This window comes from Phyllobates terribilis, unplaced genomic scaffold (genome assembly GCF_046119375.1).
Source record: "Phyllobates terribilis strain yellow unplaced genomic scaffold, ASM4611937v1 Scaffold_1__5_contigs__length_1240528914, whole genome shotgun sequence".
Taxonomy (NCBI): domain Eukaryota; kingdom Metazoa; phylum Chordata; class Amphibia; order Anura; family Dendrobatidae; genus Phyllobates; species Phyllobates terribilis.
In genome coordinates, this window is record NW_027362761.1 from 710,000,385 (window position 1) to 710,027,733 (window position 27,349).

The 27,349-nt window shown below is 43.1% G+C and overlaps 1 protein-coding gene across 4 annotated transcripts in view; it reads left to right on the forward strand.

Moving 5' to 3' along the window:
- The first annotated feature begins 262 nt into the window (after positions 1–262).
- DAZAP1 (DAZ associated protein 1) overlaps positions 263–27,349 on the forward strand; it is a 68,132-nt gene continuing 41,045 nt past the window's right edge. For all 4 annotated transcript variants that reach the window (XM_073686255.1, XM_073686256.1, XM_073686257.1 and 1 more), the window contains exons 1-2: positions 263–418; positions 10,892–10,932. In XM_073686255.1, coding sequence (XP_073542356.1) covers positions 390–418; positions 10,892–10,932 — 70 coding nt within the window. In that variant the 5' untranslated portion in view covers positions 263–389. The remainder of the gene's footprint in view (positions 419–10,891; positions 10,933–27,349) is intronic.

The following is a 27,349-nucleotide window of genomic DNA, read 5'->3' on the forward strand; positions in this document are numbered from 1 at the left end:
GCAATTAATCTGATGGCAGAAGGTCCTTTAGTGCGGCATTGCTGCCGCTTCCCGCACACGTGTGAAGGCTCCCTAGCCTGAAGTGAGAACAATTCCTGGCTCTGTACAGTAGTTACCATCCGCCATAAGTGAGAATACTGTCTGCCACGACAGAGCGCTCAGCAACGCAGCAGAAATGTCGGCTGCACAGCCCTTCCCCTCATGACATGGCTCCAGCAAAATGGCGTCGCTCCTTCTAATCATGACCTTGCCTCTAGTGTCCAAAGTAACCCGTGCGTAGTGACGCTGACGCCGCCCCCTGCCTGGAAACCCCGTAGCCTCGCGCTGTGTTACCCCTTGGTCGGAGGTGTTGAGCGAGGCGGCGGAGGCACGAGATCTGCCGCAGAGAAATGAACAACCAGGGCGGGGATGAGATCGGGTGAGAGGCTGGAGCGGGTGGCGGGTTATATGGGGTCGTCATGATGACAGGAAGTGAGGTGACCCTGAGAAAGTGAGGGAGCCGAGGGCCTGGGCGTGTGAGGAAGCCCGGGACGTGTGCGCTGCCGCCATGCAGGCTAGGCACGGTGCTCCGGCGCCTGCACATACCGTGCGGCCCTCTGCTGTGTGAGGACCCCGGCTCCTCCAGCTGCCGGCCCGAGCCTTGCTCTGCGCTGTGGGCTGAGAACCGGTTTGGCCGCTTGGGGCTTTGTGTGTTAATTGCTGAGTGCAGCACCTGTTTGTTCGCCACATGATGCTCCTGCAGCCTCGGGGGTGTCGGGCTGCCCCGGGGGGCGCTCTATTTCCAGCACTAGTATTTATGGCGGGGGTGGCGCTCCCCTGTGGCTCCAGGCGGTAGCTGCAGATGCTGCCCGCCCTCTGCCATGTTTGCTGTCACTTTCCTTTCTCTGCGCTCACTGATCTCACGGACAGGTGTATTATAGGGGTCACTATGGCTAGGGGCCTTTCCTCTCACCACTATTAGGCCACGGCCTCACTATCAGTATTTGGTCAGTATACGGTCAGTATTTCTTCTCTGGAGTGGGAGCCAAAACCAGGTGAGGAACAATCAGAGAAAAGGTATAATAGAAACAAGTCACCAATTCTGCATTTATCACCCACCCCTGGTTTTGGCTCCCACTCCTGAGAAAAAATACTGACCGAATACTGATAGTGGGTCCGTGGCCGATGGATGAAAAGCGGCCATCGGGGTATTTGTTTTCACCTTCTTGAGGGGTCTGCACTTTGTGAATTAACTTTTCAGAGTACAGTTTCCCCTTTACAACCTACTTGCTTAAACAATCATTCTCGGCAGCACATTGTTTTATGTAAAAAGGATGTGCTGCCGAGAACAATTTTGCAGCCAGTGTACGTGCACCCTAAGACATTTACACAACACCTGCCGATTGTGTGTGGGTCGTAATGATATCGCCAAAGCTCACAATGTGGAAATAAGCATCTCTGGCGGCAGTAGAGCGCTCCTATAGGATAAGCCAACCAGCCTATATGTATGGGCTCCTCCCAGCTGGCCCCACTGGGTGATGGCAGGCTAGATAAGGATTAGGTGGTGTGCAGACATGTCTGATCCTATTGTTCCTTGGGCAGATAAGCTGCAGGGCTGAGCATGTATATGTATAGAGGAGTTGGAAGAACCTGTTCATCCTGCAGTTATCCAAATTGGAAATTGTAGTGCATCTTAAGGTCCATTAACACTGCAAGATTATTGTGAAATGTGCGTTCCTACGTGCACTTATTCACTACAATCGGACAGTGTAAACGGTGTTGATCAACCGACGATTGAGCCATGAATAATGGCAGCCTATGTGCACTTATCTGTATATTACAGATCGTTCAGTGTGCATTATTTAGCATTATTTGCCTGCATGAACAGGCTATTAAACGACCGCTGTGTTAAATATTTACTGATCGGCAGTCTTAAGGGCATCTGTCAGTAGGATCAATCCTCCGAAGCCGTTTAAATGGGCATGTAGGTCATAGGAAGCGGAATAAAATGATGGTTTGATATCTATAATCCAATGTCTTGATCCTGAAAAATCTGTGTTTTTTAATATGTAAATGAGCTGTTAAGATCTATGGGCCGGACTCTGATCTCCTTGAGAATCTGTCTCCAGAGCTCACTTTAAATGAAAGGGGCCGTTACCAATGTGGGACATGTAGTGACAGTCTGATCCCCTGGACTACATGTTTCACATTGGTAACACCCCTTCGTTTAAGATGCAGGCAGATTCTAAGGGAGAGTTGCGTGCAGCCCATAGATCTTAACATCTTGTTTATATATTAAATTGTGGATTTCTCTGGAATAGGGACATCAGATCGCAGATATAATTTTATTCAACGTCCTATGACCTACATGCCCAGGAGGGTTGGTCCTACTGACTGGTACCCTTTAATGCCTCAAGTCAGGTGGTGTAAGCCAAACATCCAACGATTCAAGTTCCCAAACTCCCGACTCCCCAGCCCTGCCTCACTACTGAGCGTGTACATAAAGTGCAGCACAGATTCATCTCAATTAAAAGCCCAGATCTTTAGATTTAGAAATTTACATGCAGCAGATTTACTGCAAAGATTTCTGTGGCTGTCCCATATGTGTGAATGAAGGCTGTGGAAATCTGTGCTGCAGAATCCACTGCAATCAAATGTTTAGTCACAAGAAATTGTAGCGTCAAATCTGATGTGTGTGTGTATACATCCTTACAGCTACTCAGCTGTCAGCGCTATGCCAGGTGGCTACCTTGTTGACCATTTTCATTTACAACCAGCTGGCCCTGGCCTTAAGGCTGGGTTTTCACATGGCATTTGCAGAGGTGTTGTAAGCGACATAAGCACATAACTGCTTGATTTGCAATGGTTTCTTTGTAAATCCAGGTGAGGTACATAAATATAATGCGCTTCATCAGCAAGTAAGTGGATGTATATTAATTTTGTGCCACCAGAGTTATGGCAAACCATGGGTGATTTCTATGTATTTGTTTCTTGGCCAAGCATACTACTGCCTTGTAAATGGCACATAGCTTAAAAAAGGCTGCAACACCTTGTAAAGTACAGTATGTGTTGCCTTGCACTTATTTTATTTAATTTATTTTACTCACTTATATACAGTGCTGGCCAAAAGTATTTGCACCCCTGCAATTCTGTCAGATAATACTCAGTTTCTTCCTGAAAATGATTGCAATCACAAATTCTTTGGTATTATTCTCTTCATTTAATTTGTCTTCAATGAAAAAACACAAAAAGAATTGTCCTAAAGTCAAATTGGATATAATTCTACACCAAACTTAAAAAAGGGGGTGGACAAAAGTATTGGCACCCTTTCAAAAATCATGTGATGCTTCTCTAATTCGTGTAATTAACAGCACCTGTAACTTACGTGTGGCACCTAACAGGTGTTGGCAATAACTAAATCACACTTGCAGCCAGTTAACATGGATTAAAGTTGACTCAACCTCTGTCCTGTGTCCTTGTGTGTACCACATTGAGCATGGAGAAAAGAAAGAAGACCAAAGAACTGTCTGAGGACTTGAGAAACCAAATTGTGAGGAAACATGAGCAATCTCAAGGCTACAAGTCCATCTCCAAAGACCTGAATCTTCCTGTGTCTTCCATGCGCTGTGTCATCAAGAAGTTTAAAGCCCATGGCACTGTGGCTAACCTCCCTAGATGTGGACGGAAAAGAAAAATTGACGAGAGATTTCAACGCAAGATTGTGCGGATGGTGGATAAAGAACCTCGACTAACATCCCAACAAGTTCAAGCTGCCCTGCAGTCCGAGGGTACAACAGTGTCAACCCGTACTATCCGTCGGCGTCTGAATAAAAAGGGACTGTATGGTAGGATACCCAGGAAGACCCCACTTCTTACCCCGAGACATAAAAAAGCCAGGCTGGAGTTTGCCAAAACTTACCTGAGAGCCTAAAACGTTTTGGAAGAATATTCTCTGGTCAGATGAGACAAAAGTAGAGCTTTTTGGGAAAAGGCATCAACATAGAGTGTACAGGAAAAAAAAGAGGCATTCAAAGAAAAGAACACGGTCCCCACAGTCAAACATGGCGGAGGTTCCCTGATGTTTTGGGGTTGCTTTGCTGCCTCTGGCACTGGACTGCCTGACCGTGTGCATGGCATTATGAAGTCTGAAGACTACCGACAAATTTTGCAGCATAATGTAGGGCCCAGTGTGAGAAAGCTGGGTCTCCCTCAGAGGTCATGGGTCTTCCAGCAGGACAATGACCCAAAACACACTTCCAAAAGCACTATAAAATGGTTTGAGAGAAAGCACTGGAGACTTCTAAGGTGGCCAGCAATGAGTCCAGACCTGAATCCCATAGAACACCTGTGGAGAGATCTCAAAATGGCAGTTTGGAGAAGGCACCCTTCAAATATCAGGGACCTGGAGCAGTTTGCCAAAGAAGAATGGTCTACAATTCCAGCAGAGCATTGTAAGAAACTCATTGATGGTTACCGGAAGCGGTTGTTCAGTTATTTTGGCTAAAGGTTGTGCAACCAAGTATTAGGCTGAGGGTGCCAATACTTTTGTCCGGCCCTTTTTTGCAGTTTTGTGTGAAATGATCAATGATTTGATTTTTGCTTCATTCTCTTTTGTGTTTTTTCCTTGCAAGCAAATTAAATGAAGATAATACCAAAGAATTTGTGATTGCAATCATTTTCAGGAAGAAACTGAGTATTATCTGACAGAATTGCAGGGGTGCCAATACTTTTGGCCAGCACTGTAGCACCATTAATTCCCCAGTGCTTTACAGACATGATCATCACTGTCCCCATTGGGGCTCACAATCTACATTCCCTATCAGTATGTCACTGGATTGTGGGAGGAAACCCACACAAACACGGGGAGAACATACAAACTCCTTACAGATGTTGTCCTTGGTGGTGTTTGACCCCAGGACCCCAGTGCTGCACCGTCTATTTTTAGAGATTATATCCATATGTATATTGAGTAATGGTACTCAAATGCATTTTCATCATGAAAAGCAGATTTGACAGCAGCAGTTTGTTGATATGGTGGAACAGTAGTAGTAAATGGGGCATGAGATTTTAAGCGCTCTCATCTACACGGCACCCCAAAACAATCTACACAGAAATTGAGCTGCAGTGCCCATTTAAATGTTGGTGCAGATCATTTGTGGATTTACATCGTGGGGTTCAATGCGAAAATCAAAATCTTTGGCAAACTCCACTTGTTACTACCAGCAAAATCTACAATTCTTGGGGGAAAAAAAACACTTTGCAGTTTAAAATTAAAAAACCTGAAACACTGTAATCACTGCCTGTTGGGATTTCTGTGGGTCTCTTGCTTGGCCCTCTACTCTGCCAGGGACAAGACAGGAGACTGGCAGATCACCTGGCAAGGAAGCCATGGAATTGCCACTGGAGGTGAGTAGTATAGTGTTAATTCGGCTGTCCTGATGCAAATCGCCAAAAATACCTGCACGTTTTGGTGTGGATTTCCGTGCAGTTTCTGGTGCAGTTGCTGCTGAGGGGATTGTCAGTAAAGAGATTTAAAAAAAAACAAAACATAAATATCATTGTTTATCACTTGTCATTTACATTATCTTTGCTTAAATTAAAACAACCCCCCTACCTAACAAATGAATTACAGGTTTGATCTAAAGCCATCCAATCAATATTCTGTCCCACACTTGATTAATGTAGAAGTAGAAGGCCTTTGACTGAAGCAGGCCATACACTTTAAGACCTCCTTCACACATCCGTGTTTCCAGTACGTCTTTTTTTTTTTTTTTTTTTTTTTTTTTTATTCTCGCGGCTAACAAATATATCTATTATAATTTATGGTGCTATGCACATGTCTGAAAAACATTCAGCACACAGGTGGCGTCAGTGTACAGTCTGTGTGCTGTCCGTGTTTAACATTGTAAAGTACCGGAGAAGCTGTCATTTATTTCTATATCCATACCGGAAAAACACCGATGATAAAAATGGACAAACTGGTGGAAAACACAGTTTGTTTGTTTTTTTCACGTATGTGTTTTATACAGACAGAAGGGGGCTTTAGTAATAGGCAGTTAACGTGTACCAAGTTATACATGGTATTGTTTGTACAAGTGATCCCTTATAGGCCACGTGCACACGTTGAGTATTTTACATCAGTGGGTGATAAATCCAGAAGTGGTGAGGTGTTTCTATTATACTTTTCCTCTGATTGTTCCACTTCTGGTTTTGGCTTACAAATACTGATGTAATATATTGATCAAATACTGAACGTGTGAACGTGGCCTAAGATGCACGTTACACTGAATTGGCTCGAACATTCAAAGAAATCATATGTCATACACATAGTGCTGCAGGCAATGAGTGGCTACATGAAATTTTACATGACTAACCAGCTTTTCAGCAACTATCTGTTAGGTTTCAGACATTCATACCGTGCTCCCACATAACAATCAGCCTCACTAGGTAATAGTGAGGCCGATGGCCTAATAGTGTTATCGCTTGCTACTAATTCAGTGCAAGGAAAAGCAGGTTTTATCCAACCTTCACTCCAGAAATGAACACAAGCATTGTTCTGCAAGTATCATTCCATCAGCAGACAACTTTTAACTCTAATCATCCTATTTCATTGAATACACTTGTTGATTTTACCAGAAATGTGTGAAGAGGGGACATTCAGAACTGAATGGGTCCAGATGCTTACAGAATCCCCCACTGTGATGTCCTGACGCTTTGTGACAGACCTGTCAGATATAATGGTTTTACCATGGACGTGAAGCTGTTAATTACTTTTGACTCTGTGTTCATAGCCTTACATCAATGACTCTGTATTATGGCTATGTTCACATCATGTTTAATACACTTGTCAGTGACTTCGTTGGAGTTTTAGTCTGAAGCCCTGAAAAATTATCTGGACGTTTGAGCTGAAAGGGCCATTGACTTTAATGATGCACTTTGCATTTTTTTTTTGGCAGCATATGCCTAATAGAGGTGGACACCAAAATGTGGCTGACTGCTTTGGTGTCTACCTCAAATAGGCGTATACTGTTGAAAATGTTGTCGGACAGCTCAGTGACTCCATCTGCATCATTAAAGTCAATGGCTCCATCAGTGCACCAGATCCTGTTTTTTAGGGCTTCAAAAGGAAGCCCCGACAGAGTGACGTGTGGCTAAAATGTGATATGAACATGCCCTAAGCTGATGGCTGTTAAGTAGAATATCTCTTTAAAAGTATAGGTGGTAATGGTATGCTTTACTTAAAGGGGCATTCCTATCCCAATATGTAGTTAGTGTAATAATAGCAAATACCTCCAATTAGAAATGTAGTATAGTTCTTCTGATTCACTATCTTTCCTCATGTGCAGACATTGAAGTGGCTTAGGTATCCATGGTTATGACCACTAGCAACTAGCTAACTGTCATGAGTGGTCTTAACCATGGATACCTAAGCTATTACAATGCCTGCACATGAGGAAAGCGGCTTAGCAAATCAGAAGAACTATACTACATTTCTCATTGGAGATGTATGCTAATACTATTACACCTACTAGATATTGGGATAGGATCTTTGAGATGGGAATAGCCCTGTAAAGCGTAACTGTCGTTTTTATTTAAAGGGGTTGTCCAGTACTATTGATAATGCCCCAATGTAGTTTTATGGTGAAAAGAAGTGTCTTTGTAAATACCCTGTGCTGCTATGCTATAGCTGGCTGCTCACAGGCGTCACGTGACCCCCGCTGATGTCACGTCAAGTGAGGCGTGACATCAGTGACGTGTTGGCTTCTGGGTGGTTGTGGGTGGGGTTAATCCCTGCATCACACCCAGCATCCACCGCATGCTTTCTTGATGAATGAGGAGAGTGAGAGCGCGGGGTGGATGCTGGGTGTGACACGCGGGGTAACCCTACAGCCACCGTGGAACGCAGCACTGAGTAACGCCCGGCTGCAGCTGGAACTTGATGTGACATCAGCGGATGTCAGAGCCGGCTGCAGCCGGGGGTCACATGATGCCTGTGAACGGCCCGCGATAGCGCTACTCACAGGCAAGAAGGACTACACAAGGTAATTAGAAATAATCTTTTTTCCACCATTTAAATACATTGGGAGCATTATCCATAGTAGTTGACAACCCCTTTAATAATGTAGAGAAAGTGATGTTAATAAACTTTTAAATATACCTTTATAAATGAAATCCAAATAAAAACCTTTCTAAAGCGTTCTAGAAGATGGTTCCTATGCTGTTTCTGAACCAGACAATTTGTTCGTTGTCAGGGTAAGGGCTCATACCCATATGTGTGAAAAAAAAGTTCCGATACTTGGATCGAAAAATCGGACAAGTGCCATGCGATTTTTCACACCTATCATCAATATGCAATGCGTTTCTTTTCTCTGCAACTATTATTCTGCAATCATTTACAGGACCATTTACAGTGTTCTATGCTACAGAATGGTAATGTATCTGTAAAAATCGGATGGCATACGGATAGTCCGAGTTCCGTTCGTCTTTTTTCTCGCACCCATTGACTTGCATTGGCGAGGCTCATCTGATATACGCAGCATGCTGCAATTTTTTTTTTTCTTAGTCCGATTTCAGCTGAGAAAAAAAATCGCAGATGAGGATTGCACTCGTCCGTTTTTCTCGCAAATGAGTATGAGCTCTCAATCTGTATTCGGTTCCACAGATACTGAATACGGCTATCTAAGGATCAGGGTGGAGCCTAAACAGCGCATGCTCATGGCTGAGTCTAATGCATTCGGTGTATCGCCAGTCTTCCACTCTGTCAGCTGGTGGTTGTGGGCACCCGGCTCCTTCTGCCCTGTCAGCTGTTTGTCCTATGTACTCAGTGATATCAGCACTTCTCAGTATATAGCACACAGGACAACCGGCTGACTTAAGGCCCCGTCACACTTAGCGACACTGCAACGATCCCGACAACGATACGACCTGTCAGGGATCGTCGCTGCATCGCTATGTGGTCGCTGGTGAGCTGTCAAACAGGCAGGCTCACCAACGATCAGGGGAGCAGCGACATCGTGGAAAGAATCTTTCCACGATGTCCTGCTCCGGTTACCAGCCTGCTGAAGCAGGAGCAGGCTGGTAACCATGATAAACATCGGGTTACTAGGGGCACACGCGCACCTAGTAACCCGTTGTTTATCATGGTTAGCACTCTGCTACGGTGAGCGGGAGGTTACCGCTCACTTTAGCAGGCTCGTAACCATGATAAACAGCGGGTTACTAAGTGCGCGTGTGCCCCTAGTAACCCGATGTTTATCATGGTTACCAGCCTGATCGCTGCTCCCGCTGGTCACACACAGCGATGTGTGCTGACCAGCGGGAGGGCAACGACCAAAAAATGGTCCAGGACACTTTGCAGCGATCAGCGACCTCACAGCAGGGTCCTGATAGCTGCAAAGTGTCATACATAGCGACATCGCTGGTGAGGTCGCTGTTGCGTCACCAAAACCGTAACACAGCAGCGATCTCGCTATGTGAGATGGGGGCTTTAGGGCACATCTATAAATGTGCTTTGATGTTGATTAAACCTTTGCCTTTCTTGTACAGAGCCATAGTTGCATCTCATTAGCATACAATTTCAAGTGCAGTGGGTGGGCCCTGCACTTAGAGCTCTCCTGCTTCTCTCCCTTTTCCTCAACCATTGCCGCATGCCTCCTCTCTGACAACTCACTGACACATGAGGAAGGCAGCAGGTGAGTAATAAAGGGAGAAGTAGGAGAGCTGCAAGTTCAGTGTCCATTCTCGCTGCGGTTCGAAGTAAATGGACCAATCTACATCTTCCACATGACACACACAGTCACAGATTACTGATGAGCAGAAGCCTGTGCAGCTACTCCTCTTCTCTACCTTTTTTTTAAAGGGAATCTGTCACCCCCTGGCACTTATCTGACCTACTAATATGAGCATACAGAGGATAGAAATGTAAATCTATTCCTACCTGTATGCCTCATATTAGAGGTCTGGCTGCTGTGAAATGTCTTTTTATTCATACAAGTTTCTGATGTGTGGCGGCCAAATGCTGCACCTACACACTTCACTTTTTACAGAAGGAGCACTTGTACTATGCAGTCATAGTACTGCAGGGATCTTGTGCGCAGGCGATGGGAAGTCACAGTGACTCGCCTTGTATGAATAAAAAGATATTTCACAGCAACAAGACCTCTAATATGAGGCATACAGGTAGGTATAGATTTACATTTCTATCACTTGTATGTCCATATTAGTAGGTCAGATTCCTCTTAAGGTTATGTGCTCACCATCTGGAGTCGGCTGCGGAATAGCTGCTGGCGGCTGCCGCTCATTTGTATATATATACAAATGAGCGGTGCGTTTTATTTTTTCCCACCTGCGGACTTTCCTCATAGAGGTTAGGCTAGGTCTATGGGGAAAGCCTGCTTGCGGACCCCCTAGAGAAATTGACATGCTACAGTCTGGAAAGATGCCGCATGTCAGTTTCCGCGGGTGATCCGCTGGTGCCCAGATACGCTTAGTGGACATGGGATTTCTAGAAACACCATCCACTATGCTGTAACATCTGGCTGCTGTGGGTTTGATGCTGCATAATACGCAGCATCAAAGCCGCAGCGGCTCCTAACCGTCTGCACATACCCTAATACAGAGGAAAAAAGTTCTCTTGGCCCCTCCAGGTGTGACATATATGCATGACTACTAAGTGGGGTGATAACATGAATAAATGTTTCTGTATATTCCCTGGGGTTCATTGGGGCGGTGCTAGGGCAGTGGGAAGAGATGACAGTAACATGCAGTGCTTTCTTCCAGATGGCATTACACGCAGCTCCACCATTCCCTACGTTCCCCTTTAGTATCGATATGTAAATGTAATACAGCGTTTTGAGAGTGTATTTTTTTTTATACTTTTGGAATGACTAAAGTTGTTTTTTTTTTTATACAGGAAACTTTTTGTTGGTGGCCTTGATTGGAGTACAACGCAGGGTAAGTTGATGCCAAATGACCTGGGTATATAAAACCTTATTTTTCACTGTGTGTTCAATTTATAGAATGAACATAAGCAGAGAGGGGCAAATTAATCCTTGAATGTTTGATATAATGTCTAGACCAGGGATGTCATACTCAAACATCCCTTGGCTATGTCATGCACCTAAAGCTGTTTTCTGGATCTTTTTATATGTCTTTTTTTCGGAAACCGTAAAGGGTATATGATACACAGACCTTATTGCTCTTAACATGTTCCTGATGTGGCCAATTTTTTGATTTGCGTTTCCACTTTTTTTTTTGTCCTAATGGACATATGAAGGCTTGTTTTTTGCAGAATGATTGAACTTTTGAATGGCATCATTCATTTTACCGCATAGTGTACTGGAAAATGGGCAAAGAAAATCCAAGTGCGGTGGAATTATAAAAAAAAAAACATGCTATTCTGACCAGGTTTTTTAAGAATTATTACAGCTTCCATTTTGTGGTAAAAATGACCCCTCAATATGTTTTCTGCTCATCAGTACAGTTACAGCCATAGAAAACGTCAATTTTTTTCATTAATTGTGAGAGGAAAAAAAAAACATTTTGGGGGTTATGTTGCCATTTTTCGAGACCTGTAACATTTTTATTTTTCTGTCGATGGAGCAGTGTGACGGATTATTTTTTGCAGGGCAAGACGACGTTTGTATTGAAACCATTTTGGGATACATTTGACATTTTAATTGCTTGATGCAGCATTTTTTTGTGGTATTGCAGCGACCCAAAAAATGTAAATTTGCCGTTCCTGAATTTTTTCAGTTTACGGTGTTTACTGATCAGGTTAATTGTTTTTATATTTTGATCAGATTTTTTTTCAACTCTGCGATACCAAATGTGTGTTTTTTTGTATCCTTATTTTAATTAGGGGAAATAGGGGTGATTTGAACTTTTTTTTTTTTTTTTTTTTTTTTTATCTTAATTTCTTTCTTTTTTCCCTGTACTTGTTAGTCCTTGTTAACATGCAATCGTCTGATTGCTTGTGCTATACATAGTGAAACTCACGGCCTCCTTTGAAGCCTGACCACAGGCAGTATTTCAAGGGAGCTCTGTAACGACAAGTACCGGAGGTCTTCAACAGATCCCTGTGCCATTGCAACCCATCGGCGACCCGGGATCTCGTCACAGACTAGACAATGGTAGCATGGAATGACGCATCCCTTCAAACCTCACCCACTTCCCCACCAAGGGGTTGTTAATACTGTTTTCAGTTTGACAGTGGAATTTAACAAGTTAACAATTGGGCAGCGCTACCCGCGATTGTTGGAGGCAGGTCCTGGCTGCAACACACAGCCATGACCTGCCGGGTATGGTGCGGGCTCACCCCGTGACCCCGATCCATCCATTCAGTGTCGACTTGCGCCGTACATGTATGTCAGTAAAGGGTTAAAGGGAAGCAATCATCAGAAAATGACCCTTTTGATTAAATCAGGTTTTTGTGTTTAAATTTATTTTTATTAATTTGTGCTTTGTTATATAGCATAATCACTTTTAACTAAAAAAAAACAATTGAAGTTTTGCAATCTTTACACTGGCCACTAGGGCTTTTTTAGACACCGACTTCCTCTTGTTTCAGGAAATAACACATGTAATTGTACACGGTAATCCACAATTGTTGGATCCTGACCCTATTTTTTGTATTGATGTGTCTAATGGGCCTTTACAAAGGTCAGTTGTGAGATCGCCTATTGTGATTGGTGGATCCTGTGTTATCAGCGGTGTATATAGGTGTTACCTGTAATTGTAACCCTGCCTCTACTGATAAAAATAAACTCCTGTGAATACATAAAGTAGGAGTATAAAAAAGCCTTCGTGGCTTATGTGAAAATTGCAAGATTTTTATTTTAAAATAAAGATCAGGACATGAAAAGACAAACCTTTCCAACAATTTTTTTTTATAATTACTTGTAACACAAAAAAAAATGACAAATAGGTAATTTTCTTATGATGGCTTCTCTTTAAAAGGGGTTTTCTAGGTTCTATAGAAATTTCTGCAGTCATTCTGTGACTTCAAATTGCCAAGACTTAGCATTATGCACATGGCCGAGATTCCTTTTTATTTCCAGCACATAAGAGCAGTCACTTGACTTTGTGTTTTGCATACTTGTGTTTACTGAGTTTTGTGGCTTTTTTTTTTTTTTTTGCTGCACTTTTCAGGATCCCAAAGTTCAACTTTGCATCCACCATACAAGCATGAACAATGCAAGGTGTTAGGCTGCCAATGTAAGACCTGTAAAATCATGAAAACTAGTCCATGTAAAAAGGAAAAAAAAGGTTGCACTCAGTCCCTCTAAAAGTCCTTTATTGCATTACAGCTAAAAACATGCAGGCAGGGGAATGAAGTGGATCGAAGTCGGACTATGGCAGTTTCACGCCTCCTTCGCTTCCCTGTGACCTTATGAGGCGCGAAACGGCCGTCGTCCAACTTTGAACCACTTCACAACTTTGAACTGCCTTCATGTTTTTAGCTTCAATGCAATAAATGACTTTTAAATGGATTGTGAAGATCTGAGGTTGTGGGTTGTAAATAATCACTTAGGCAGGTTAACAATGCAATATTATTTTATTCCTCACATCCATGGTAATACAGCAACTCCATGTAAATGGCCAAAATTCAGTTCTCTGCCCTCAAGTTCCCAACCTGGGATCAGTAGTTCCACTGACTTTGTATCAGGCGATACTTGCTCTCTCCCAACTTCTGATTGGCCCACAGATTTCCTGTCTGTAGCCACAGTCCACGATCCTCCCAGGCGACAGATAAAACGATGGAAGCACAGGTAACCAGTAGCAACAGTCCTTTAAGAAAGTTTAAATTCCAATGACATATCCCACAACTGTAGCACGTTCGCCCAGCCCGTACTGATCTCCAAGACTCCATATGCCATCGATCCATCCATGGTCCAGGTCCTCAGGTTAAATCCTACCCCTTCGACATCATTCCACCAACTCCTCACTAAACATGTGGCTTCTTTTCTCCTTCCCTGGGATCAGCCCCCAGAACTGCTCTCACCCCTCCTCCCCCCCAAAGCTAAGTGTGCATTAGTGGAGGTATTTTTCGAACCCATCACCTGGGTCTGCATGTGAGACTCCCTGTGGTGACGGCTCCTGAGATACAGATGAGATTACTGGAATGCTGGACACTTTACAAGTAAAATTGGGGCACATAAACTGACGAGCAAGCAGAGCATTAATAAAGCACAGCAATCAAATCTCTAATAATACACAATAATATCATCGGAAACAGAGCTCCGTGCTGGTAAAGTCTCAGTCTTTAGTAAGTGGCCAGCTCCTCATAGGACAGTGAGTGCAACCTCTGGCAACTGTTTTCTCCAGGTTTGCACCTGAGATCCCACAATACCGGTTTGCAATATACTGTGTGGCAGGTAATTATATATTGGTGCTTTTGAGATTTTTGGTGCAGATTTTTTTTTCCTGCTCTTAAAACCATAAAACATTTTTGAGGAAAAAAGGGCAATTTGTTCAAATTATTTAGTGGAAAAAGATTTTTATGTCTGAAAAAATTGTGACTATTCTGATAAGAAAAACTTCATGAAGAAATAAACAATTGTAAAAACAGTGGGGGGAGTTTAATTGGTCAGGAATAGTTTACCAAAGACATTAGCTGTGCATTTTGTAGGTCGGGCACTGTTTACTTTCATACATTGGTCGGCCCTTGAATTGGTCAGTTATTGTTCAATTTTACACTTTGCTCAGGCATTGTTTACTTTTACACCTCACTAATTTAATTAACCCCTTTCCGACATATGCCCTACATAGATGGCACATGTCTGGTCTCTCCCTTTGGTGTGGGCTCCGGTGATGAGCCTGCACCTTTCTGGGGACATGACAGCTGATCTGATCAGCTGTCATGTGCCCTCAACAGCCGCGGGTAGAATCGCGATCCACCTGCCGCTGTTAACATGTTAAATGCCGCTGTCAATCTCTGACGGCGGCATTTAACTTGGCAGCAGCGGAAGGACGTCATAAGTCCCGCCCATTGGTGCCCGTGTCACGTGACTGTGGGTCGCCGATGTGTTGTCATGACAACCCGGGGTCTGTAGGAGACATCACATCACCTGTGTAGAAGAGGTGATCAGACAATCACAGCTTCTAGTCTCCCACGGAGACTATTAAAGCATGTGTAAAGTTAAAAAAAATATCCATCTATCTCTCGCCCCATTCAAAATAAAACAATGAACAAAGTACACTTGCATTGAGCGAGGCTCGCTCTAGTCGGCCACGTCTCTAGATGGGGAGCAGCCTCGCTCAATGCAAGTGCTTCATAGACCTGTGTGAGCGTGATTGCAGACAGACTCTTCCCGCGCTCACACAGGTCTGACCGCACACATATGAAGTAGAACGATCTCACCCAGAGGTCAGACGTGTGTAAGCGCAGGGGGAAGCATCACTTACACGCTTCCTGTGCTTCCCAACAATCTGCTCCCTGCGTTCACTGTCAGAGCAGGAGGCATACGTCAGAAGATGAAAACATGTTGTAAATGATAAAACAATGTATTTCCACCTTTTCTGCTTAGTTAAATGTATTCTTTATGGTGCCACAACCTCTTTAAAATAGTTAATAAATAACATTTCCCACATGTCCACTTTACGTCAGCACAATTTTGGAACCAAAATTTTTTTTGGGTTAGGAAGTTATAAGGGTTAAAAGTTGATTAGCGATTTCTCATTTTTCCAACAAAATTTACAAAACCATTTTTTGAGAGATCACATCACATTTGAAGTGACTTTGATTCGTCTATATAAGAGAAAATACCCAAAAGTGATACCATTCTAAAAACTGCACCCCTCAAGGTGCTCAAAACCACATTCAAGAAGTTTATTAACCCTTCAGGTGCTTCACAGGAATTTTTGGACTATAGAAGAAAATGTTATTTTTAGACCCAATTTTTTTTTATTTTTGCAACGGTAACAGGACAAAATGGACCCCAAAATTTGTTGTGCAATTTCTCCTGAGCACGCCATTACCCCACATGTGGGGGAAAACCACTGTTTGGGCGCACGGCAGGGTTCGGAAGGGAAGGAGCGCCATTTGACTTTTTGGATGTAAAATTTGCTTGAATAATTAACGGACACCCCCCCACAAGTGACACCATTTAACATTAGGTCATCATATTGAATAAGTTGTCATTATTCTTGAGCACAAGTGCTCGCTACTTGAGTTTGCATCGGGTACTCAGGTTTGCACCATGTATCGCAGGTGGTCGAGTGACATGCTCGAGTCCCCGCCCCACGTTTCACGGTTGTTAGACACCCCAAAAAAAACATGCAGGGATCGCTCGTGCATGGCAAAACATTCACATGTAAAACATATGGGGCGGAGACTTGAGCATATCACTCAAGCACCTGCGATACATGGTGAATACCCGAGCACCCGATGCAAACTCAAGTAGCGAGCACTTGCGCTCAACACTAGTCACCATATTGTCGTCATTTATTTTTTTTTTTCCTTTACTTTTGAAAAAATCACAACCCTGGTGCAACACTAGCGTTTATTTCTACGCCGTTCCTCGTGCGGTATAAGTGATTAGACAACTTTATTCTTCGGGTTGGTGCGATTACAGCGATACCAGATTTATATCAGGTTTTTTGATTGACAGCTATCGCACACTAAAACCCCCCCCCTCCCCCTTTTTTTTTTTTTTTCCATCGTCATATTTTGAGAGCTATAATTTTTCCATAATTTGGCCGACAGTCATGTGACGGCTTGTTTTTTGCGTGACGAGTTGACATTTTTATTGGTACCATTTTCGGGCACGTGACATTTTTTGATCGCTTTCTATTCCAACTTTTGGGAGGCAGAATAAACAAAAACTCAGGAATTTTGTTTTTTATTTTTTATGCCGTTACGCGTGTGGTAAAGTTGATAAGGTAGCTTTATACTTCTGGTCTGTACTTTTACAGCGGTACCACATTTTATATAGTTTGCTTTGGCGCTTTTACACAATAAAAACAATTTTATAGTAAAAATGTTTTTTTTTTTTTTGTTTTTTTGCATAGTTTTATTCTGAGCTATAACTTTTTTTTTGGGGGGGGGGGGGGCTGATGGAGCTGATTTTCGGCTTGTTTTTTGCGGGACAATATGACATTTTCAGCGGTACCATTTTTATTTACGTTCGTCTTTTTGATCGCGTGTTATTCCATTTTTTGTTTGGAGGTATGATGATAAAGCATTGTTTTTTTCCTTTGTTTTTTTTTTACCGTGTTCACTAAAGGGTGGGACTAGTATAAAAACTAGTGTCAGTTTTATAGGTCAGGTTGCTCCAGATATGGAGATACCAAATATGTGTAATTTTATTGTGTTTTGTTTTTTTCATATTTATTTATGGGTACAGTATCTTTATTTTTTTGTATTATTTTTTCTATATATATATCAATATCAGACCTCTTTAGGTACGAAAAAATAAAACTCTTTTTTAGTGTTCATGTTGTTCATCCAGGTTGTGCTCTCATGTCCAAGTAGTAGGCACTCTTACATAATCATACATAGTAAATATGGACATATACATACATAACATGCACATATAGACATTCACAGCTAAGTAGCAAGCAGAGGTCTACATGATATAGGAAACAAAAAATTATATACCGTATATTCCGGCGTATAAGACGACCCCCCTACTTTCCTGTTTAAAATATAGAGTTTAGGATATATTCACCGTATAAGACTACCCCTTTTCCAACGCATACCAAACACCGGTAAAAATTAAAAAAAAAACAGATTTGAATTTAACATGGTCCTTTTTTAATTTAAATTCTTATGACATGCAGGTATATAGCAGGAAAACTGTCACTCATAAACATATTAAAATAGGGGGGACCCCACGTCATTTTTTTGGGGGGTCCCCCATTCTAATAGCTAGTAAAGGCTAGGTATTCAGCTGGGGGCTGATATTAGTAGCCTGGGAAGCTCCGTGGGTATTACCCCCTTCCCAGGCTTCAAACATCTGCCCCAGCCGTCTGCTTAACCTCCGCTAGAGACTATAATGATGGTGGATCCCACGCCAATTTTCTTTTTAAAAAATCCTTTATTTTAACACTAAATGACAATTGAGGGGTTAATAAAGATGCAGTCCCTAAATTATTATTAATTTTGTAATTAATTTTTCCCAAAAATGTTGACGTGGGCTTCGCCATATTTTTGTGTCCAGCCAGGTACAGCAGGCAGGAACGGGCTGCCCCCAACCACCAGCTGCCTATTTGTACCTGGCCGGACACAACAATATAGGGAAGCCCTTTTTTTTTTAATTATTTCATGAAATAATTTAAAAAAAAAAGACGTGGGGCTTCGCCCTATTTTTGTGTCCAGCCAGATACAACTAGGCAGCTGGGGGCTGGAATCCGCAGCGCAGGGAGGCCCAAGCTTTCTGGCCCCCCCCCCCGCTGCAAATTGCAGTCCGCAGCCACCCCGGAAAATGGCGCGTTCATAGAAGCGCCATCTTCTGGCGCTGTACCCAACTCATCCAGGGCCCTGGTGCGGTGGCTCACTGGGTAATAAAGGGGTTAAGGCCAGCTTGGCATTATCAGCTGGCCCTAAGCCCGAAATTCATGGGGTCACGCCAATATTAGACATGACCGCCATGAATTTCTAGTAAAGTAATTAAAAAAAACACAAACACCCAGAATAAAGTCCTTTAATTGAAATAAAGACACAATTTTTTAATGTTCTAAATTAAACCATACTTACCATCACGCCCATTCCAGCTGAAGCCAACGATCTCCTGCAATAAAAGTAAAATAATAAAGCAACCTCATCCTTACCTCTCCATGGTTCCCAGGACCGGTCCAGCTCTGCTACATTCACATGACAGGCTGCACCGCAGCAGAACGCTGCCGTTCAGCTTGCCATGCGGCAGACACTGAGAAGCGCAGGCATGCTTGTGCTCCTCAGTGTCTGACTGTGACGGCATAAAGATGAGCCGAGATCATGTCCAATGAACTCGGCTCACCTCATGCACGTCACTGACAGCGTGGGAAAATTCTCCTGCTCCCCGCATGCGCAGTAGAAGTTTCCCACGCTGTCAGTGACGGACGTCCAGGAGGTGAGCTGAGTTCATTGTCGGCTCATCTGGATGCCGTCACAGCGAGACACTGAGGAGCGCAAGCATGCCTGCGCTTCTCAGTGTCTGCGGGATGACAGGCTGGATGGCAGCGTTCTGCTGCGGTCCAGCCTGTCATCTCGATGTAGCAGAGCTGGAGCTGTCCTGGGAACCATGGAAAGGTAAGGATGATGTTGGTTTATTATTTTACTTTTATTGCAGGAGATCGTTGGCTTCAGCTGGAATGGGCGTGATGGTAAGTATGGTTTAATTTAGAACAATAAAGAATTGTGTGTTTATTTCAATTAAAGGACTTTATTCTGGGTGTTTGTGTTTTTTTTTAACTTTGACTATGGGGTTAGTAATGGGGGTGTCTTATAGACGCCTCTCCATTACTAACCTGGGCTTGATGTCAGCTGGCATTATAAGCTGACATCAACCCCAGCCCTATTACCCCCTGCCACCGCACCAGGGCAGCGTGGAAGAGCGAGGCTAAGTGCCAGAATTGGCGCATCCTATGAATGCGCCATTTCTGGGGCGGCTGGCGGCTGGTGTTTCTAGCCTGGGAGGGGGCCAATATTCATGGCTCCCTTCCTGGGCTATTAATATCAGCCCCCAGCTGTCTGCCTAGCCTTTGCTAGCTATTAAATTAGGGGGGACCCCACGTCATTTTTTTTGGAGGTCCCCCATTTTAATAGCTAGTAAAGGCTATGTATTCAGCTGGGGGCTGATATTAGTAGCCTGGGAAGCTCCGTGGGTATTACCCCCTTCCCAGGCTTCAAACATCTGCCCCAGCCGTCTGCTTAACCTCCGCTAGAGCCTAAAATTACGGGGAACCCCACGCCAATTTTTTTTTAAATAAATCCGTTATTTTAACACTAGATGACAAGTACAGTAACCAGCACTGTCACTGTACTTCATATATATATGTGACTGACATGTTTCTATCTATCTAATCTATGTGTGAAGCTCTATTCTTTCTATTCTAAATTGTCGGGTGCCGGCTTATGCCGCTGCTGAATTGCCGGCTTTTCATATATTGTCACAGAAGCGATGCGAACTTCCCTGCTCCGGACACAGCGCAGCGCTTCTGTGACAAGTGAAAGCTGTCGGCACAGAAGCCCTGCGCTGTGTCCGGAGCTGGGAATACGCAGCGATGTGTCAGTTTCAGCACAGAAGCGCTGACTGTCTGGACCTACCGCCGCCGTATTTTAACTCCCTCCACCTTATATTAACTCCGACATGGCAGGGATACGGCCACGGCAGCTTATTAACACCCCCAGAGTATCCCCGCATGTCAATTTCTGAAAGTTCAAAAGCATTACCGGCGTATAAGACGACCCCAGACTAAACAGAAGATTTTTCAGTCTTCAAAAGTCGTCTTATATGCCGGAATATACGGTATATCCTATTTTATGAGAAGAAAAACAGTCATGTAATTTAATATTTACCCAGTGCTTGGTTCCAAACACAAGCTAGTCAAAACATATTTAGGGCATGTCAGATCTCTGCGAGAATTTTGGCGCTCCCACCGTACAACTGACTTAAATGAAGTCTTTCACCACCTAAACACTTATAGTGCCCAAGTCCCCTACATACCCATATAAAAATAATAGCTTTAGTATTTATATTGGTGGTTTAGCTGCCAGAATTTTTTTTTTAATTCTTATGTAAAATGAGGGAACTTGGGTACACTCTTGGCGTGGCAAAGGAGTGCACCATTACAGCACTTCAATTTGCATACTGTACACTTTGTCATACCTTGATTGACAGCACTCAAGCATGAACTCAACCAGCCAGCTCTGCACCTCCACAGTGACCGTGCAGAAGACTGACTCCTGTCTGCACTACAGTATTAACCCCTTTCTGACGACGGGCATAATACGTATCTGCGCCCTGGGCCTATTGGACCAGATAAGTATTATTACGCCCTGGCGATCGCGCCCGCACAGAGGCTGTGCTGGCGCGACGTCGCCGGGTATCACCTGATTCTAACAGCTGACACCCGGTACTATATGCCAAGAGCGGTGCCGCCCCGCTCCCGGCAAATTAACCCCGGAAATGCTGCGATCGAAGACCATTGTAGAATTTCCGGGGCAAGAATCGGTAAGAGCATCCCGCTTACCTTCTATCTGTGGTCCCGTGCTGTGTGTGCTGGGTCCGGATAGTTACCACGGTGATCCGTTGTCATCATGACAACATCCGGGCCACCAGGCATCAGGAAGATAGGTAGATTGTGCTCACTGCAAAATCTACCTAACTTGTGTGCACAGGGATTACAGACTACACAGCATAGGGGATGTGCAAGCGATCAGACTGCAAAAAATGAAAGTCCCATAGTGGGACAAAGTATAAATGTAAAAAAAATAATAATAATAATTTATATTAAAATATTATATATATATATATATATATATATATATATATATATATATATATATATATATATATATATAATATGCATGTATTTTCACACAAATATGCATGTATTTTCACACAAATATGCATGTATTTTCACACAAATATGCATGTATTTTCACACAAATATGCATGTATTTTCACGCATGCATGCATGTATTTTCACGCATGCATGCATGTATTTTCACGCACGCATGCATGTATTTTCACGCACGCATGTATTTTCACGCATGCATGTATTTTCACGCATGCATGCATGTATTTTCACGCATGCATGTATTTTCACGCATGCATGCATTTTCACGCATGCATGCATTTTCACGCATGCATGCATTTTCACACACGCATGCATGTATTTTCACACACGCATGCATGTATTTTCACACACGCATGCATGTATTTTCACGCACGCATGCATGTATTTTCACGCACGCATGCATGTATTTTCGCGCACGCATGCATGTATTTTCGCGCACGCATGCATGCCTTTTCGCGCACGCACGCATGCCTTTTCACGCACGCATGCCTTTTCGCGCAGGCACGCATGCCTTTTCGCGCAGGCACGCATGCCTTTTCGCGCAGGCACGCATGCCTTTTGGCGCAGGCACGCATGCCTTTTGGCGCAGGCACGCATGCCCTTTGGCGCAGGCACGCATGCCCTTTGGCGCAGGCACGCATGTATATTCACGCATGTACGCATGTATTTTCGCGCATGTATTTTCGCGTATGCATACAGTGCCCAAATCCCCTACATACCCATATAAGTGTTTAGGTGGTGAAAGACTTCATTTAAGTCAGTTGTACGGTGGGAGCGCCAAAATTCTCGCAGAGATCTGACATGCCCTAAATATGTTTTGACTAGCTTGTGTTTGGAACCAAGCACTGGGTAAATATTAAATTACATGACTGTTTTTCTTCTCATAAAATAGGATATACAGGGTGGTCCAAAAGTAGGTGGACAGAAAGTGTAATTAGGTTATGAAGGGGGAGATTTATCAAACACTAAATTGCAGCCGTCTTTCTGGATCATTCTCCAATAAACCATGAATTAGACGTGGGCAATAAGCTTTCCACCCAATAGATTTCAGGATTCGCATGATAGAAGCTCGTGAAATTCCAAATTCCAAAGAGGCTCTTCTGGTGGACTTTTTTGGACTCTGAACAAATGTTTCAGCAACAAGTTGTTTATTATCTTCTGTACAGACTGTTTTGGGTCGACCAGTTTTTGGAGCATTACGGATTGAGCCAGTGGCATTGAATTTGTCACGAATGCGGTAAATGGTTTGTCTCTTTGGGGCTTGAGTACCAAAAGTTTTAGCCCAATTTGCTCTAACGGTTTCAGCATTTTGAGATTTCCAATATTCTGTTAAAATCCATTTTCTTTGATCTGTATTTAAATTATTAGCCATTATGTGTTATCTGAATTATCTGAAAAGAAAACAGATTTAGGGGAGATCTATCTGTGAAAACTAGATCTGTGAAACTGGCTCAGTTGCCCTTAGCAACCAATCAGATTCCACCTTTCATTTTCCAAAGAGTCTGTGAGGAATGAAAAGTGGAATCTGATTGGTTGCTAAGGGCAACTGAGCCAGGTTCACTTTACACCATGTTTGATAAATCTCCCCCTACATAACCTTATTACACTTTCTGTCCACCTACTTTTGGACCACCCTGTATATAATTTTTTGTTTCCTATATCATGTAGACCTCTGCTTGCTACTTAGCTGTGAATGTCTATATGTGCATGTTATGTATGTATATGTCCATATTTACTATGTATGATTATGTAAGAGTGCCTACTACTTGGACATGAGAGCACAACCTGGATGAACAACATGAACACTAAAAAGACCTTTATTTTTTCGTACCTAAAGAGGTCTGATACTTCTGTGTACTGTCAATAGGATTGTGTATATGATTGCTTTTGTCAATGATCTAGTGTAATATAGGCCAACTACAATACGCAGATGTCGAGCAGCCTCTGTAATGCACTGCTGACATAAAATGAGTAAAAATATATTTTATGCCCAAAAAAAAAATGACTGAACAGGCTCAGCCAATTATAGAATGAAGAAGTCTTATTTTCTACCACAATCTGGGTGCTGCTGTTTCTTTACATATCTGTGGACAAGAATTGCATTTTACCCATAGACATAATATAAATCAAATCCTGAAATTGAGTGTTTCAGTAATAGAGTGAAGTTTCTTTTTATCAAATAACACAATACACAGTGAATGAACCAAAGAGAAATCTAAATTGCATCAATATTTGGTGTGACCATCATTTTGGCTTTCAAAACGGCATCAATTCTTCTAGGTACGCTTGCACACAGGTTTTGAAGTGACGTGGCAGGGAAATTGTTCCAAACATCTTTGAGAACTAACCACAGATTTTCTGTGAATATAGGCTTGTGCAAACCCTTGTCTCTTCATGTAATCCCATACTGACTCCATGTTGAAATCCGAGCTCTCTGGAGGCCATATCCTCACTTCAAGGATTTATTGTTTTTCTTTAGGCTGTGTGCCCACGATGCGTTTAAGTTTTTCCGCAGCGGCAAAAACACTGCAGAAACGCTTAAAAAACGCATGGTAGAAGGCCTGCCACGTTCCCCAATGATAATCCGCATGTGCTGTGCACATGCTGCGGAAATTTCACCTGCGGATTATCATTGCGGAAAAAAACGCAGCACTACCAATTATTTTGCGGAAGTGCTGCGTTTCCCCGCCATTGACTTGCATTAGACCGCATGGATTCCGCATCACTGTATATGTAGATGTGCATTCCATGCGTTCTAATGTGCGGATGGTAACCCGGTCTAGAGGAGAGGAGACTCTCCTCCGGACCTGGGTACCATAGAAACTGTGAAAAAAAGAATAAAATAAAAAATAAATATATACTTGCTTTCTGGCGGCCCCCAATGCGCTCCTCCTCTCATGCCAGCAGTTCGCGATGTACTGAAGGACCTGCGCTGACGTCGGCAGGTCCTTCAGTGTAACGCGATCTGCCGGCAGCCGGGACGGTGAAGCAAGGCTCCAGGGGCCATTGGAAGGTAAGTATAGATTTATTCTTTATTTTTATACATTCTTTCGGGTCACACTATATAATCCATGCCGTTTGCATGGATTTATATAGTGTGACCAAGTTGTCAAGCACTTTCCAAGTGACGCTAAAATCGCTTGGAAAGCGCTTGACAACCCACATGCGGAAATGCATGCAAAAACGCTTCACATCCGCATGTCCCTGGCAGGATAACGCATGTACAATCCGCATGTGTTTTTTCTGCCAGGGAGATGCAGAAACGCTCAGGAAAAATCTGGAGCATTTCTGCATCATGGGCACATAGCCTTACACTGAATAACTGTATTGGCTGTATGTTTAGGGTCGTTCTGCTGCAAAATAATTTTGAAACAAATTCGATGCCTCTCCTTTATGGTATTGTATGATGGATAAGTATCTGCCTATATCTCTCAGCATTGATGACACCATTAATCTAGACCAAATCCCCAACTCCGTTTGTTGAAATATACCCCAAACTTGCTAGGAACGTCCTCCATGCACCACTGTTCCCTGCAGACACTCATTAATGTACCGTTCTCCAGCCCTTTGAACAAACTGCTTCTGTTGAAATATTTCAAATCCGTGCAAAGCACTTGCTGCCATTTTTCTGCATCTGCCTCTGTTTTTATGCATAATTCATTTGCTTGGCCTTGTTTCAATGTTTCATTTCTGGCTTTTCAGCCACATTTCTTCTATCAGGATCACTACTGGCTAGGCTTCTCTGAACAGTAGATAGGCATTGTTAGGTCCTACTGGTTGTTACGATTTCTGGGCTGACGGCACTGCTGGATGCCTTCCAATTACAAAGGGAAGTTAGGCTAAGTGCCCACGATGCGGAAATGCTGCATATTTTTTACGCTTCTCCCTGGCAGGAAAAATGCATGCGGATTATACATGTTTTTTTCCTGCCAGGTAGAAGCGTTTGTCAAGTGTTTTTGCATGCATTTCTGCATGCGGGTTATCAAGCGCTTTTCCAAAAGATTTTAGCATCTCTTGGAAAAGTGCTTGACAACTTGTTCACACTATATAAATCCATGCAACCGGCATGGATTTATAGTAGTGTGACCAAGTAATAGTTAAAATAAAGAATAAGATGGTAAAAAATAAAGTTTATACTCTCCTTCTGGTGTCCTCCCGGTGTTCTCTCTGCCGCGTCCAGTGTGTTGGGCGGCTTGTGGTGGTGTGAAGGACCTGCGGTGACGTTATTGAGCCATGTGATGGGTCACATGACTCGGTGACGTCATGGCAGGTCCTTCACAACAGCGGGAACATTGCAAGAGAGCGGACGGAGCAGACAAAACAGCGGGAGGATATCGGAAGGTGAGTATAAACTTTATTTTTTATTTTAAATTCTTTTTTTTTTACAGTTTCTATGGTACCCAGGTCTGGATGAGAGTCTCCTCTCCTCCAGAACTGGGTACCATCCGCACATTGAAACGCATATAATCCATGTGTACAAATGTACTGACACGGATTATATGCGTCTCAATGCAAGTCAATGGCGGCGATTACGCTGCATGTCCGCAAAATTAATGGACATGCTGCGGATTTTTGAGCGCAGCTTAAAGGCTGCGGAAAAATCCGCAGCATGGGCATTGACAGTGCGGCTTGTCATTGTGGACCATGGGGGGGCGGATTACCAAGCATTTTTGAAGCGTTTACGCTGCGGAAATTCCGCAGCATAAACGCTTGAAAAACGCATAGTGGGCACTTAGCCTAAGCCTGATTTGTTTTTCATTTGCTGCACTAAGTTTCCTTGGCTGACCACTGGTGCCTATGGTTCTCAACGTTGCCCATTTTTGGTACTTCAAAAGGGCTTGAACAGCTCCTCTTGAAACCCTCAGTTCCCTTTGACATCTTTGCCTGGGAGTGACCTTGCTGATGCAGTATAACTACCTTTTTTCCTTCTTGCTGTGCTCAGTCTTGCGTGTATGAACTGTGACATGAAACTGTCTTCCACAACCTCATCTTTGTTGCAGGGTTTGGCCTTTCCTGACCCAATTTTAAGCCTCTTACTCAGCTGTTTGTTTCAGTTTGACTGTTTCACCCTACATATAAAAATGATTATCACCTGCATAGTATAATTGGTTATTCATTGACCTGACTATAATCCTATAAAACCACTGACTTTGTGCAAGTATACCTAGAAGAATTAATGCTGTTTCGAAATATGGATGTGATTTTAGATTTCTTTAATTTATTCACATTCCATTTTGGTAATTAATAAAAATAAACTAAAGCTTCTATTCTTGAAAGCTTTCTAACGTTATAGCAGTTCTTCCTTACTTGCCTAAAACTTTGTGTTGTATATATGTGTCCCCACTATCAGTATTTGGTCAGTATTCGGTCAGTATTTTTTCTCAGGAGTGGGAGCCAAAACCAGGTGAGGAACAATCAGAGAAAAGGTATAACAGAAACAAGTCACCAATTCTGCATTTATCACCCACCCCTGGTTTTGGCTCCCACTCCGGAGAAAAAATACTGACCAAATACTGGTAGTGGGGCCGTGGCCTAATAGAGAGCATGACTGCACGGGAGTGAAAGGGAGTTCAGAGATAATTACATTGACGGAATTGGTGTGTTTTTAGCTATCCGCACTTTTATAGAAGGTCAGGACTGCTTTTCATGGTGATAATTATTTTTAACATTGCAGATGTGGACACTTTGATATACTGCCATACTACAATAGTACACCATGTCGCCATGACCTGATCCTTTGTAATTTTTCCCCTTAGGTCTTTCATAGATGAGAGCACTGTCAATATTGTTTCAGCATATATTTAGGCTTGTGTGTTCTGAGCTGTTACATTTTCTATCGTTTTCTAGATAGTTTCCACCCATAAAA